Here is a 16,038-nt window from a genome sequence, read left to right as displayed (position 1 = left end):
TAGATTACTGTAATGCACTACTGTCAGGTTGTTCCAGCAGGAACCTCAATAAACTTCAGCTGGTGCAAAATGCTGCAGCCAGGGTCCTTACTAAAACTAGAAAATTTTACCATATCAGTCCAGTTCTATCAGCACTTCATTGGCTCCCAGTTAAATTCCGTATCGAATACAAAATTCTTCTATTAACATATAAGGCCCTACATGGCCTCGCTCCTGAGTACCTGCAGGATCTTATTGTATATTACGAACCATCAAGACTACTTAGATCTCAGGGTGCTGGCCTCTTATTCGTTCCCAAAATTCAGAAAACCTCAGCAGGGGGAAGAGCCTTTTCTTATAAAGCCCCCCCACTCTGGAATAACCTTCCAGATAATGTTTGGGACTCAGACACAGTCTCAATCTTTAAATCTAAGCTGGAAACTTATATGTTTAGTTTAGCTTTTGGTAATTAATGTTTCTTAGATAAGGACTGCAGGTCCAGGGGTTCGCGGACCCAGGGAATTGTGGTACACTGAGATGCTGGAGCTGTCGTCTCGCTGCTTACACGCGATCACTCAGGTTTGTTGACGGTGGAGCAGATAGATGCTGGTGTTCTCAGGGTGCGCCCGTGTCCGTGTTACCTTCTGGCTCTCTCCTTTTAATTATGCTGTGATAATCAGACCTGCCGGAGTCGTCAGACATACCCTGATGCTTATGCTCAACATTCTCTGCCCTCCATAAAATTCCTCTTAGAACTAACTTTTCTCTTTTTACCTTCTTCGAGTAAATGGCCACCCAGCCCGACCTGCTGGAAGATTGCCCGCTGAGGTCCCCTCTACCTGCGTCTAACCAGCTGCCACCTACCAGTCCGGCCAGTGGGTCCCCCCCAACCCGCCACCACCCATGGCTCACCCGCCTGCCGCTGCTGCCTGTTTGGTGGCCGTGCTGAAACCTAGATGGACTCGTGTCTGTCTGACACTATTAATATCACCACTATCAACTTTCTGTTGTATCTGCTTTGGTAACTTTTATCATTAATGTTTAAATAGTCTGGCCAGAGGAGGATGGGGCAGATCCCCCTTGTGAGTCTTGGTTCCTCCCAAGGTTTCTTCCTCCAGCTCTGAGGGAGTTTTTCCTTGCCACTGTCGCCGTTGGCTTGCTCACGGGGGTCTTTGATCCTTCATGTTATTTCTTCTTTCTTCTCTGTCTCTGTCCCTTATTAAGTACTAATTATGTAAAGCTGCTTTGTGACGACAACAGTTGTAAAAAGCGCTATACAAATAAATTTGACTTGACTTGACTTGACTAGAAGACCTTCTAGAAAGTTTGCCATTTTGCTGTGTAGGAAAAATCATTAACTAGCACCAAACATTTACACCATGCAGAAGTTCGTAAAGCTTTCAAATGGTTCTTTTCACTCTCACTTACAAAAATGGAAAGTCCATTGAAAGGTTTTTCAGGAAACAACAAGTGGCAACTTTGGCACCTTTTTAAAAAGAGTGAAGTCCAGGACACTTTGGTGATTCCCTTGCTCAAACACATCCTATTCAACACAGTATTCAGTAACTAGGTGAGCTACAGCTAATTAAATTACATCTTGCTAAACTGAAACCTTGCAGGACGCTCTCCTTTTAACCCCTAAATAAAACGCTCCCTCCTCCCTTCTTTCAGTTTGACAACTATTGGATCTGCATGTTCACTTATATATAACACTTAGACATATTGCTCCAACAATGGTCTATAACTCTTACATGTCTCTTTTCAGTTTGTATGAGGATAAGTGACTGCTACCCCAGTTCAGGGGCCTCTCTTATGTACATTTTGTGATGTTGCATTTCTCTTTTAAAATGATGAATTCCAGTTGAGTAGCCAGTGGAGCATATTGTTTAAATGTGTTATTTAGGAGTATTTTCAAATTCTGTTCAATGCAAACTAGGCATTTCTTTATTTTCCATTATTATATTATATGATTCTGACATGTCCGTAAATGCTCTCACCCAAAAATGACTGTTTAATTATTTTACAAAGGCAGACAAATGTAGTGTTAGCAGTTGTGCCCAAACTAGGGCTTGCAAGGAATCACCCCCCCCCCCCCAATTTGCCGTGTGAAGAGCAGCAGTGTTACTCACTGCACTATACTAACCACTAGATTCCAGTCTACCTATACACCAGTTTTAAAACTTCATCAGCAAATGTCCACTTGCTTGCAAAGGCCTTTTCAATCCTAGGACATCGCTCAAGTCTCTTATAAGAAAATTAGAGGTTCTTTAAGTGTGTAAATAGCTTCTCCTAATATATCAAAGTCCAAATGTTTGTGGACACCCCAGACTTGTCACCGTAATGTTCTGACCCATTTGTCTAATCATCACAATTTGCACCTTGAAATGGTGCTCATAACCTTATGCTTTTTCATTTGTCCCGCTTCCAGCAAATCAACTTCAAGAACAGACTCGCTAACTACTATGTATTTCTCACTCCTTGACAGGTGCCATTGTAACCAGATAATCATTTTTAATCAATTTTAGTTATTTCTACTTCTACTACTACTACTCTCAGGGATTTTAGTGTTCACACTCACTACTGAAAGGTTCTTTAGGCAATGAGTGTTTCTTATATGGCATTGCTCCAAGGAATGGAAAAGCTGGAAAGCTGCCTGGGACATGATATTCCAGGCAATGGCAGTCTAAACAATAAGGGTGTTCAACTAATCTCCTGGTCTGAAGACCTAATTGATTGTAAGTTGTATTGTTAGACACATTGTGGCAGTCAAAGTGCTCACACCTCAGTTGTGGAAAACATCTTGGGCTCTGCATTAATAAAAGACTTTTTATTTTGGGTTAGCTGTGTTCAGACGCGCCTTTCGTGTGTTTCTAAATGGAACCAATGACCTCTTCTGGTGGTCAGTGAGACTGCAGGTGAGTTTACACACTGCTGAATCACAGTGTATATTAAAAGGCTTTTATATACAGATAAAACACAGATGAGCACAGACTATTATTGTCATTGTATAGTTTGTGTATTGGTGAACGTGGTTGGTGTGGTGCATTGGAGAACACCACTACCAGCCAGTAAGCTACAACACCATGTGGGAGACTGGGGTTTGATTCCCGGTCTGGGTGGCTATGCTGCACTACACCAATAATACAATAGTAGTAACCTTGTAAGTCACTCGGTATAATAAGAGTGTCAGCTAAACATATTGCTTTTGTACATTGTCTATATATTTTGCAGCATCGGAGAGACATAAATCTGATTCTGATTCTGGTTTAAAGGGAAGGCTGACTGTAAAGACATGTACAGTAAAAGCAATACAATATAGTGTACATGTCCAGTACCATTTAAAATATGCTGTATAAAACAAGTCTCTAGTAGAAGAAGTACTAGCGTTTTTTTGTGGCATCAAATGGCTGTTCTCTCTTTTGTCCACTGAGTAGGGAACAGCAAGCTGTCCAGTTTTAGCTAGAGCATAACATCGCCAAAGAGAATGACTTAATTGTCTTATTTTCCAAATCCAGTGCAACCATAAAACATCGCCACAATGTGACAAATGGCAATCGACTAGTAAAGGGCTTGTATATTTTAATATAAACAAAAAATACAACACCAGTCCTTTTGGCTCAGTGGTGTGAATTTATTTTTCTTTTATGGGCCTGGAAAGCCCTTTTATGGGCCTGGTCATGATTGTGAGACATGGACAAGAATGATCCAAACAAATGTCATTCCTTTCCTTACAAACAGTATAGCCTACTTAGCAACTTTGACCAAAAGCAAGCAAAGCATCCGCACATGTCTTAGATCCAACGTCTGAGGAAAGGTAGCTCATCAGGAGCAGGGTTGGAGACCATTTCATTAGGCCTGTCTCTCTCTATCACCTGATGCAGCTGGTCTCCCAGGTGGTTACTATGGGGTTACTAGGTGGTTGCTATGCTGTTATTGTGCAATTGCTGTGGTAGCCCAAGTGGGTGCTGTGCTATTCAGAGTGGTGGCTATGCCATTGCTAAGCAGTTGATATGCTGGTACTACGCATTTGCTATAGTGTTCCAGGTTGTTGCTAGTTCTTGATAGGTGGTTGGTAGGGTGCTGCAGTGTAATATTATGGTTGCCAGGGTGTTGCTGGGTTGTTGCTGTGCTACTTAAGGTAGTTGCTATGTGGTTACCTTCCTACAAGTGTGTGTGGGGGGATCCATTAGAATCGTCTCACTCTTTTAGCTCATCATTAGCTGATACACTCTTAAAAATAGAGGTGCTACACAGGGTTATTTGAGCAATGAATCCAGCATCTGCTTTAAAAAACGTTCTTTATAGAACCAAAAAAGGTTCTTCTGTGGCATTGCTCAAAGAACCCTTTGTAGCACCTTTATTTGTGTATGGAATGCAGGGCAGATTGCAGGGAGAGTTGGTCATACTATTAGTTCAGCATCAATTTCTGTAGGTTTCTTCTCTCTGTCAGCTAGCCCACATAGCCCAGCCTGGTGCTGCTAGCTACTTCCCTAGCTCCATCACATGACAGCCTTGTACAGGAGGAAGGGTGTTTCCATGGTAACTGCTAAGCGTTGATGTCAGCAGTGAATTTGTGAATGGAGTCTGAGGTCTGGAGTGTGTAGGCTACATTGTCTGGAAATAAAGGCAATCAATATCAATTTTTTTTTTATATCATAACAGCTACTGTTTTAGTATAGGTTTCACTGATCTCCATTTCTTTTCTTCTTTTTACTGAAAAAAAAAATGAATAGGAGATATGGAATCACTCCAGTATTCATACATAAATACACATAATATTATAGGCTGACAGGTGAGCCAGATGTTAATCATATGTTAATAAGTTGAGAAAACAAAGAAAGTGGATATCTATAATGTAGGTAAAAGTGAGAAGTGTTGCATGGACAAGTGTGTCGCCATAAATTAAAAAAAACATAATTTAAAAAATTGCCTGTATAGTGTTGTTAATCGGGAATGTATTTATATGAAGAAAAACGTGCATAGGCTACTATTAGAGTATTGATTGCTTAAAAAGGACACTCTGACCAAAGTAAAACATGTATCCACTGCTAATGGGTGAGATATTTTTTTTTTTTTAAGTGTCTTGAAGGTGGAAGGAACTTTTTAAAAACTACAACTGTTTTGGGGGTAGATTTGGTCCCATTACTTGGCTAATCCAGGCGAAAGCCAGATAGGTAACTTTTAGAAAGCAGAATATTGTCTTTTTTAGCCTCTACATCAGTATCGGTACCTCAGTAGATTCCCTTCAAGTTCTGGTACCATTTGTGCAATGCATGCTGGGTATTGTAGTGAATGACCATTAATGGATGAAAACAAAAGGATAGTAAACTGTAAAGTCTGTGTAATACTGTCAAACTGATGAAGATGAGGGATGCGATTCCTCCCTACACAATATCAGATATCATTAAAAATGAAATTACATAAAAGGCCAAAATGTCTCTTTGTCCCCTGTGTCCTGTTTGAGTCCTAGAAGTACCAGCATCATTAGAGAGCAGTGATGGTTGTGTATCTCACATAAGCTTCCCTCGTTTTAGCTGTGAGGAGCATTTCAGCTAGTGCACCTGAACCAAGATGACAAGCAGCTAATGTCGCTCAGCACAGCCAGTGCCATGGCTCTGTTCACTAAACTGCTCCAGATCCAGACGGAATTTGGTCCTTCGTGTTTCTAGTGCTCTGTGCGCCGCAGTAGCCATAGTAACGCCGAGCGCGTGCGCGGTGCTTGGCGCCGTTCGGAGGGGCGTTCCACGCGCGAGGGGTGGGCGGGGCGGAGGTGGGTGTGTGGCTCAGCTGATCCACGCAGCCTCCGCGACCGCCGCTGCTGCCATCATCTCACAGCGAGAGACGGCGATAAGAGACGCGGTTCGGTTACACCTCCGCCACCCCCCGGCCTTCACGACCACCAGAGCAGCGAGAGCGAGAGAGAGCGCGAGCCGACGGAGAAGCGCCTCTCTGCGGTAGCTATCTCTCTCAGCCTGACGTCGCGCCTGGCTCTCCGCCGCTGCTGTAAACAGTAAGTAGCGGCGGCGATTGACGAGGGGGGGGGGGGGGGGGCGTTAATTCACCCCCTCAGACAGATTCCTTACATGGCGTTTAGTCCTCGTTACACGACCCCGTTCTGCCGGAGCCGTGGGGGCTGTCGGTCGGTGAGGTAACCCGTGTGGTATTTTGTGTGGCGTGTCGTCGTGGCTGCGTTACGATAACAGAGCGGTGAAGGCGCGCGCAGACTCTCTGTGCCTACGTGAAGCCTTTTACTACGAGCGACTCGGCCGAGTGGAAGTAAAGGGGGGGGGGGGGACGGGGGGGGGGGGGTGGCTCAGAGACGGGCATTAGAAGGCGAATGGGGAACGATGCTCTGGGTGTAAATCCCACCGAGGAGGGCAGATGCAGAGTGGTGTATTATGTAACGCTCCGACAGGCTGAAAAAGAGGAGAAGGAGAAGGAGAAACACGTTAGTGGCTCATCGCCAGCCTCTGCTGATGCTCTCTCGATGCTGGGCCGACGGAGGCTCACCATTATGCACCGTGGCTCTGTTTGTGTGCGTGTGTGTGTGTGTGTGATGGGCAGAAAGTGCTGTTAGAGCTACTGGCTTTTGTGTTTTTGTGGAAATTGTGTTTTTGTCATGAATAACGAGTGGATCATGAAGAGCTAGCTATAAGCAGACGTAGTGGGGGGAGACATGAAGCGGATCCAGATGTTAGGTAACTGGAACATGAACGACAATTAGCTAAAGCCCCCCCATACCCCGTAGTACTAGGTGTTCTTCACACAGGCAGCTCAAGACACAATAGTGTTGCACTCGGGCCTGAAACCGAAGCAAATCACTGGGGACAACCTTTACTCTAAAGAAGAACAGGGGTCCAGTCTGTACTGTGGAGGGCAGAGGAAGGGGGTGGGCGTACACAGCTACACCAAGTCGTATTTGCTTTAGCCCGAACTGAGCTGAATGCTCAGACAGTGAAGTTGCTGTAAACATGGGCTACACTGTAATCACGGTAGTGTAGATTAGAGGGGCGCGTGCTGTTGCTGTGTCTGTAGTCAGATGGAGTCTGATGTCCTCACTGTGCAAATCTGTGCGACCTGTATTCACCTAAAGCAACAGCACGCTGTACAAAGAGAGACCCCCTCATTGTTGTGTGTGTGTGTGTGTGTGTGCGCGCGAGAGAGAGAGAGAGAGAGAGAGAGTTTTCAGCTCACTACACGCTACACTGACTGAAGTGTGTATGCGTGTGCGTGAGAGTTTTCAGCTGAGAGAAGAGATGAGGTAATGCCAAGGCAAGTGGTGGAGTAGGAGCCCCCTGCTGGCCGGCTGCGTGAATCACACTGGAAAACATGACAGCCCCGTTCCTCACGTCCTCATCGGAGGCGTTTTAGGAGCGTTAGAACATGTGTCCACACTCAGTATCTGCTGTATTAGCAGCACGTACCTTATGATCCCACTCTCTGGCCACTTTATGAGGTCCTCGTCCTCCTGCCCTATAGGGCCGCTAGGTGGCCAGAATGTAGCCCATCTGTTGTCATGCATAATTTGCCAGCAGCTGCACATCAATGGTCTGATCATCAGTGGTCAGTTTCAGAGCACAAGACCACCATTAATCTGATATTATTGGAGTGCAGTAGTGACACTGACATGGTAGATTGTGTGTTTTGGTGAGCCCTGCCTAGTGAACAGTACATGAGCATCATTATCAACACTGATCCAGTGATCAGTGATATTTGCTGTGTGTGGTGTTGATTAGGTGTTTTCACACGTGTCAGTCAGTATTAGACTAATCTACACACTAATCTACTACCCAAAAAAGTGTTCTGCAAAGAGTGACTCTGCGGTCAGAAACTACCCATTGATCAAAGGATAGAAGGCGGCTGACTCAAATTGCTTATGACGATGGGCTAAAGCATGGTCCGCTTCTGGAGGGGCAGTGGTTTAACTGTTTAAGTACTAGGGTAATCACTAGGCACATACCTTAACAACATTAAAGGGGCCATTAGTCAAAATTCAAGCAAAATTGAAGACCTCTAGTGGTTAAGAGCCAAGGAAAACAACACCACCACTTTTCTTTTTAGATCCGCCTTTCATTCACCGCTGTGAACACAAAGCATGCCTTTAAAATCTCTTTTTCAGAGAGGATTATTCCCACATACTTTACAAACTCTTCTGGGTAAAGCAGCAATGTTTGGCCAGAGCAGGCATCAAACTGCTGTGTCTGAGGGGCATGATGGTGTTAGCATTTTACTCTGTTATGTGGTGCTGCCCACTACAACGTTTTTCTGCTGTGAGCAGAGCAGTTGAGAGTATTCGCTCCCACAAGTTTATCACTCACTGTCTGTGTTAAGCTAGCATCTTCAGTTGCAACTGACCAGTATTCCATATATTCTTCTAATAATCGCCCTAAGCTTTTACTCAGCTCTCTAACACCCCTTTTACAGACGCACAATGACCTGATTCTCCAGACATTTCTTGTGTAAAAGTTCATATGTAAAGTCTGTCACTCAGAGAGTTTAAACCTTACAGAGATACAGTGTTTACATACATGTCAAGAGAAAGGTTGTTAATCCTAATCCAGAGTCCAGCTGTAAAAAAAAACAACAAAGTTTCCAATGCAAAATCCTGTTTTAGCATTTCTAGCTTTCAGCAGCACAGCATATTTTTTGCTTGCTGGAGACTGGGGTTCGATTCATAGTCTGGTGACCACGCTGTGGCACACCAATAAGAGTCCTTTGGCAAGACTTCTAACACTACATTGGCCCATCTCTGTAATACGAGTTACCTTGTATGTCACTCTGGATAAGAGCATCAGCTAAATGCCGTAAATGATTTTTTTTGCCCACAGCGATACAGGGTACTGACCAGTAGAGATGGGGGTAATAGGAGTAGCTCTGAAGAGTGTCTCAAACACTGACAAGGTCTGGGCCTCAGCATTGTTTTTCAAACAGGTTTTCTCAGACATCTAATTCACTTGTTGTAATGCCATTGCTGAAATCATATATTTTTATGTTCTACATATTTCACAGTTTTGAATTAGTTGTGAACAGGAGGGAAAATGGACTAATGGACCAAAGTATTTCTAATAAATTGGCCAGTGTTTACTGTGATCTGTTTATGTACATCAGTAGAAATAGCCATTGGAGAAACGTTGTCTTTTTAGACTGCACCCATATATCTAATCTCCTCGCTCCTTTTTTCTGTCTGTAGTGTAAGTGCCCACTAGCTGGTGGTACCACCCTGGCTCCAATGGCTCCACACGAAGGCTTGTGGCGCTGAGTGAGAGGCCAGGCTCAGGCTCCTCACAATGGGCAGCGTAGGCAGCGGTGTGGCTGGTGAACAAGAGTTTGCCATGAAAAGCGTGGGCACCCGCACCACCCTCCCCCGTGGCCCACCGCTGTCACGCCGAGGTCCTTCGGAGCGCAGCTTCAGTGCTGAACGTCTGCCCCCGCCGCCCTCTGCCTCTGAGTGCACGGGCTCCAGCGACGAGAGAGGGGGCAGCAGCATCACCACAGACCGGCCCCAGCTCACAGGCTGCGAATCTACCACCACCTCCTCCAACCTAGAGAGGGTGCCCTCTGTTGGTGAGCGCCTGGAGGCCAGCGGGGGAGCGGGCCGCAGGGAGGGTCAGAGGGCGGCAGGGGGCATGGGCATGGACGCCTGCGGGACTGTGGTGGGGCACACTGGTGAGAGAAACAGTGATGGCATGGCTCCCATGAAGATCAGAGAGGGGAATGCTGCAAAGACAGATGGTCGCACACCACCCAAGATTCTGCCAATGTCTGGGAAACTCGAGCAGGTATGATATGATATATGATGTAATTTTTACACACATTAAGCAAGTAGTGCAAATAGAGCCACAGCTCTTGATTGTTGTCCCTTTACTTACTGTATTTATTAGCTGGAGTCAACAGTGTAGCTGGAGCAATCAAGTAAAATCATTTACCCTTCATTTACCCTTCCTTTGACCCGTAACATTTCATTTTACACTACCTCTCAGGACAATTCTGGGCTGGTGCGGCCGTCTGCCTTCAAACCCGTAGTGCCAAAGAGCTTTCACTCAATGCAGAACCTGGTTGGACATGCTGGAAGCGGAGGTGGGGCTGGAGGCCGGTCTGCTGGAGGTGCTGGAGGCTCGGATGCCCCCCAGTCGCTTACAGAACAAGAGAGTCCAGAGAGGGAACGGGCTGGAGGGAATGGAGGCCAAGGTGGGATGTCTGACTCGGGGAGGAACTCACTCACCTCTCTGCCCACCTACGCTGGCCCTGGCTCGGCTTACGGCCCTCCTCCAGCCCTGGGCCCGCTTAGTGCATCCACCAGCCATATTAACAGACTGGGCACTGCTGCTGCCCAGCTGGACAAACTGGACAAGCCTAGCTACCAGAACGGCCTGAGCGCTTCTGACAGTGGCCGCTCGTCTTCTGGGAAGAGCTGTTTGTCCTATCAGAGACTCTGTCACATGGGAGAAAGGCCTGCTGCCGTTCGGCCCTCCCCTTCCTCAGATGACATAATACAGGACTTGGAGGACCGACTGTGGGAGAAAGAGCAAGAGGTGAGTGTTAGGGGGTTGACCTAAGCAAGCCTTTTGGGAACTGCAAATATGAAAATGAAGGTTCCTAAATGTTTTTTGTTTAGGATGCTTGAAAGGTTCTTCACATCAGTCTGTAATTGTCTGTAAGGCCCCATTTACCCCTGGGAATTTAAGCTACAGGGTCGCTACAGCAACTAGAAACACTGCACTGCACCGCACATCGTACCTTTCTTTCACTCTGTGGTTCATTTCTCGGCAGTGTTGCCAGATTCATGAATTTCAGTTCTTCCTGAATGTACTGTCACACAGTAGAAAATGAAAACGCATGATCTTATGAGTAAATATTGATACTGTTGGCGAATAGCTGGCAACCTAAGGACAGATAGGATGTAGTGTAGTGTAGTTTACAGTTGATAGTGTGGCAGGATTGATGGAGCTGGAACTGATGTGACCATTTTACAATGGTCTTAAATGCTCTTAAAACACTGTTTTCATCAGGTCAATCAAAGTCAAGTTAAAGTCATAGATACATAGATAGAGGGCCCTGACATTGACATCAGAAGTAAAGTGGCATATGCAACAGATTAAAAATCTGGATTAGTGTTATTGGTGTGCAGAAGTTTGTATGTTAAGGAGGTGAATAGGAAAGGGGAGGCAGGGCACAAAGAGAGTTGAGCATCCTGACTGCCTGGTGGACCGAGCTGTCCCTCAGTCTGCTGGTTCTAGTCTGGAGACTCCGTAGTCTCCTCCCTGCTGCCAGCAGGATGAAGAAGCTGTGTAGCGGGTGGGTAGGGTCCCCCTGCCACTGTATCACACAGTGATGCAGATGGTCAGGATGCTCTCGATGGCACCTCTGTAGAAGGGGTTGGGGCTCTGGCTCTTCTCAGCTTGCAAAGGAAGTAGAGCTTTCCTGGCCAGTGATGCTGAGTTGTTGCTCCAGGACGGGTCCTCCAAGACGTGCACTCCCAGAACCTTGGTGCTGCTCACTCTTTCCACCGCAGTACCATTGATGGTCAGAGGAGCATGCTGGGAGTACATTTTCCTCCACAACAAGTCCACAACAACCCTTCTCAACGTTCAGAGAGAGATTGTTGTATCCGCACCAAAGGGCCAGCTGGCTCAGCTCGTCTCTGTAGTTCGTCTCAGCATTGCTGCTGATGAGACCTACTACAGTTGTGTCGTCGGCAAACCTAATGAATGTTGCTGCCGAGCCGTACTGCCTGTGGTCTCCCGATCAGGAAGTCTGACAGCCAGTTGCACAATGAGGTGTTCAGCCCCAGCCTGTCCAGTGTTAGAATGACCTGTTCGGGGATGATAGTGTTGAATGCCAAGCTGAAATCAAGAAATAGCATTGGAACATAAGAGTCTTTTTTGTCAAGATACATATTGGTGAGGAAAATGAACTGATAGAGGCTGTTTACTTTGTTAGCTAGAGAGATTATAAAAAATATATTTGTATATATATTGACATTTCTGCTTCTGCTGGACATGTTTTAAGAAAAAATCCAGCATAGAAATAGTTTTGTATTTTTATTGTGCTTCCTATTTTCTATTTTGACTTAATAATAGCATTGTTATTTAAATTATTAAAAAAAACCTACAGCTAAACATTTAATTGCCTTCCACATTTTCCCTTCTGTGTCATCTTCTCAAAATATTACAAGAGTAGTGCGGAGTGATCACATTCTCTTTATGACTAATCAATTAATTACTATTCATTTTTTCTGCTTGTTTATGAGCAGGTAATGTAAGAAGAAATTTACAAGGTATGCAGCCTGGTGAAAACAGATCCACCTTAGCTGGACCTGAACTAGTTCAGAGGGCGGCCTCATCCCTGTATTAGCTTAAAAATATATGATGCTACAAAATACAAAATAACATCATAATAACAACATAAATTATTAATAAACACGCACTAATGATGAGTTGGGGATGAGGTGGAGGGGTGATCATCCAACATCCTGACTGTACTAAGCTCTTGTCACTGAATGTGATCAAATCCTCCAAAGTCTAGTTACCTCAACAAAACTGACCAGTTTACTAGCCACTGTCAGTAATTGTAGACCTACAAAACAAAATGCACCTCCTGTATGTGGTAGGTGTACTAGACAAAATGGCCAATGAGTATGAGTGGAGTTTCTGTTATTTTATGCACTCCCTGCACATAACCCCATTATTTAATTACATAACCTTGCTTGTGGGACACTGTTACGTAAACCATTTGCTTGCTTTCCTCAAAGGTCCTCCACATGCGCCGCAACCTGGACCAGAGCGAGGCGGCCATTGTGCAGGTGTTTGAGGAGAAGCAGCGAGTGTGGGAGCGCGAGATGGAAGAGCTGAGGCAGAACTACGCTGGGCGACTGCAGCAGGTGACCCGGCGGGCGCAGCGCTCCCAGCAGGCCCTGCAGGCACAGATCACCCGGCTGCAACAAGACAAGAGCCGGCTCCAGGATGAGATCAGTGCCCTGCTGGCCCAGCGAGAGGAACTGGAGAGAAAGTGCCTGGACTACCGCAAGGAGCAGGCTGACATCCTGCCCCGGCTGGAGGAAACCAAATGGGAGGTGAGCAGCCATTTGTAATGGTGCGATCAGATTGCCGTTATGAGCTTTGTCTGGACGTCTGGAAAAAGTTGTTTATGTTTGGCTGGTCTTTGGCAAACTGCTCCATTTATCAGTGAACGATGTGTGCAACCAAATTTTAATCAAGTTGATTGTGTTTGGGGGGCTGCACAATCTAGTACATTTATATCATGAACAGTATGTGAGCCGAGTTTCCAAAGACCACCTGAATGCAGCATAAGGCATGGACCATAAAGCATCTCTATTTTCCAAAGACAAAGTATTATGCTGTCTCTCAAAGACGCTAAAGTTGGTACATTCAGTGTCACATGTACAGTGCCAACCTCAGTGATACCCCACGTATCAAACTGTGATGTATGCTGTTTTGTATTGGGCAGGTTTGTCAGAAGGTGGGTGAGATCTCCCTGCTGAAGCAGCAGCTGAGGGACAGTCAGAACGAGGTGACCCAGCGAGCCGGAGAGATGGTGGCCCTGAGGGGCCAACTCAAAGAGCTCAATGCCCAGCTGAAGGAGAGGGAGGAGGCCATGCTTGGCCTGAAAGACTCCTACAACAGCAAGAGCCGCGAGCTGGAGAGGTGTGAGGGAGAGCTCAAAAAGACGCTGGCTGAGGTATTTTTATACATGCAAAAACACACATACAGACATAGAGTGCAAGAGAGAACAACACTATAGCCAGGATACACAGTTACACCTGTACACATGAGTAACATGCACATTTTTTTAAGAAAAGGAGGGAGGTTCTTTTTGGGAGCAGTATTAATTTAATATGTGTGAAAGAATGCACTGTTAGCATAGACTGACATAGGTCAGTTGATTTACTTTTCTGTAAAGCCTCTCTCTCCCTCTTTCCGGGCAGGTGTCGATACTACGGGACAAGCTGGTGGTGTTTGAGGCCGAAGTCCTGGGCCTGAAACGAGCTCTTGGTGAACTGAGCTACACCAGTGACCACTCAGTGGGAAGCATTGGCAGCAGCCTCAGCTGCAGCAGCAGTCTGCCCTGGGGCAGCCTGCACTCGCCCCGCACTCCAGAGGGCCTTACGCCACTGTCCCCGCTCAGCCCCGTGGTGGACACCCTGCTGAGCCTGCAGAGCGACGAAGCCAAGGCGCAGCGACAGGAAGCGGGCGAGCTGCGGCAGCAGCTGGAGCGGCTGCAGAACGAGCTGCGGTTGGAGCGGCAGCAGCGCGAGCGCCAGGCTCTCACCTTCGCCCAGGAGCGTCACACCTGGCAGGATGAGAAGGACCGCGTGCTGAAGTACCAGGCCCAGCTGCAGCTCAGTTACGTAGAGACGCTGCAGAGGAACCAGGCTTTGGAAGAGCGTGTTGGCCAGCTGGGAGCCAAATTCACCAGCGCTCCCAGTTCGCCACCCCCGGGCAGCCTGCCAGTCCCTGTCCCGGTCACTGTTACTCTCACCCCGGCTGCGGACGACTCTAAGTCGGCCTCCTTCAATCAGCTGACTCCACCCTGGCCTGGACCTACTCGCCTGGAGAGAATCGAGTCTACTGAGATTTAGCGTCGCCGCTGCATAACGAACTTGATACAGAGACAATCGACTTTCATTCAACATAAGTTGCTGAAAACAGTTTGTTTAAATGTGTATCACCTACAGACCCAAATATTCACAAAGGGGCCCAACAGAGAAGACTTGCTTAGGGAACAAAGAACATGCAGTTATAAATCAATGTGCTGGAAAGATGAAGGACTTGCTCAAACAGAGAGTCCTATGTCCTACATACACACAGGCGCACGCACACACACACACACGCTGACATGCTCTGACTATGTAACTCAAGAGATCGAGGTGATTGATAAAACATTGGAAAATACTGGAATTGAAATTTCAGTATTTATGGAATTGGAAAACTGGGGGTCTTTGTATAGGATTCTATATTTAAGATAGAGAATGTTGTTTTGAAGGAATCTGCAGTCAGCGTTGAGTGTCCCAATTAGGGGAAAGGCACAGGCGTGTTTCAGTCATGTTTCAGGGATACTGGGGAACCTGGTTCCCCATCACTGCACAGAGACATGCAGTGACTAAAAATTGATCACAAAGGGGTCAAAGATTGATCATCAAAGCGTCCCACTCGCAAACAGGAGTACTTGAACAAAAAAATCTATCGTTTTCCTTTTGGTTTCGTTTAGTTTGGGGAAATGGGGAGACGTGATACCTCCAAAACCGAACCTGAACTTGCTTTAATTTATTCTAGAACTTGATTTCCTTCTGTAGGCCAGAATTAAGAGGGGCCAATAAGGTCAGACAGTAAGCAGAGGGAGCTAAAAGAGAAAGACGTCCAGGTCTAAGAAAGGACGAAGACAGACTTGCTGCTATGTACTAGTGTGACGTTCTGCTGTGTTTTTGGAAGACTGGCTATGGATTTGGGTGTTGATCATCGCTATTTATGTAAACTTATTAATATACCAAGATGCTCTGTGTGAATATTTTGAAAAAAAAAAGGTGATTATTATTACGACATCCTTCTAATTATTGTGAACCAAGGAAGCAGACGACTCAGCATTACTTTCTCAAACATGGTACACATAGGCCTACCATTTTATCTCTTATTACGATACAATGCAACAACCATATCCAAACCCATGTTCCTTTTGATGTTGTTGTAATTATGGTATTGTTTTAGAGCGCAAATGCTAACTATGTTTTTATACTCATTTTTATCGTTTGTATTTATGTTAGTGTAATGGCTTGATGAAGAGCATACCCCAGCAAAAATCTGAAATAAAGACACGAGTAAATCAATCAATACTCCTGATGCTAAAGTTTGTGAAATTGTGAAAGACAAGACCATATTAACCATTTGTGCTGGACACACTTTAATCTTTAGCTTTTAACCATGCAGTGAACACACACATACACAGTGGACAGTGGACAGCCATTGCTGCGGTGCCCAGTGAGCAAAGAGGCTAAAGGGCCTTGCTTAAGGGCCCAACAGTGGCAGCTTGCTGAGCCCGGGTATC

The 16,038-nt window shown here is 45.9% G+C and overlaps 1 protein-coding gene across 1 annotated transcript; it reads left to right on the top strand.

Moving 5' to 3' along the window:
* Positions 1-5,737: 5,737 nt before the first annotated feature.
* lzts3b (leucine zipper, putative tumor suppressor family member 3b) lies at positions 5,738-15,820 on the top strand. The gene is made up of 6 exons (XM_072681928.1): positions 5,738-5,989; positions 9,170-9,758; positions 9,960-10,511; positions 12,731-13,051; positions 13,447-13,677; positions 13,925-15,820. The coding sequence occupies exons 2-6, from the start codon at positions 9,267-9,269 to the stop codon at positions 14,576-14,578; spliced, it is 2,250 nt and encodes a 749-aa protein (XP_072538029.1). The 5' UTR covers positions 5,738-5,989; positions 9,170-9,266; the 3' UTR covers positions 14,579-15,820.
* Positions 15,821-16,038: the final 218 nt, after the last annotated feature.

The sequence above is a fragment of the Salminus brasiliensis genome, chromosome 6, assembly GCF_030463535.1.
Source record: "Salminus brasiliensis chromosome 6, fSalBra1.hap2, whole genome shotgun sequence".
NCBI classification, from domain to species: Eukaryota; Metazoa; Chordata; class Actinopteri; order Characiformes; family Bryconidae; genus Salminus; species Salminus brasiliensis.
Note: the sequence above shows the minus strand (reverse complement) of the source record. Positions and strands in the feature narration are given on the sequence as shown.

What these genes read in the sequence shown, in the direction of transcription:
- lzts3b (XM_072681928.1), top strand. Translation starts at nt 9,267, where the DNA reads ATGGGCAGCGTAGGCAGCGGTGTGGCTGGTGAACAAGAGTTTGCCATG. An exon ending in TGGAGGAAACCAAATGGGAG is followed by an intron (nt 13,052 to 13,446) that starts GTGAGCAGCCAT and finishes TGTATTGGGCAG; the next exon opens with GTTTGTCAGAAGGTGGGTGA. An exon ending in TCAAAAAGACGCTGGCTGAG is followed by an intron (nt 13,678 to 13,924) that starts GTATTTTTATAC and finishes CTTTCCGGGCAG; the next exon opens with GTGTCGATACTACGGGACAA.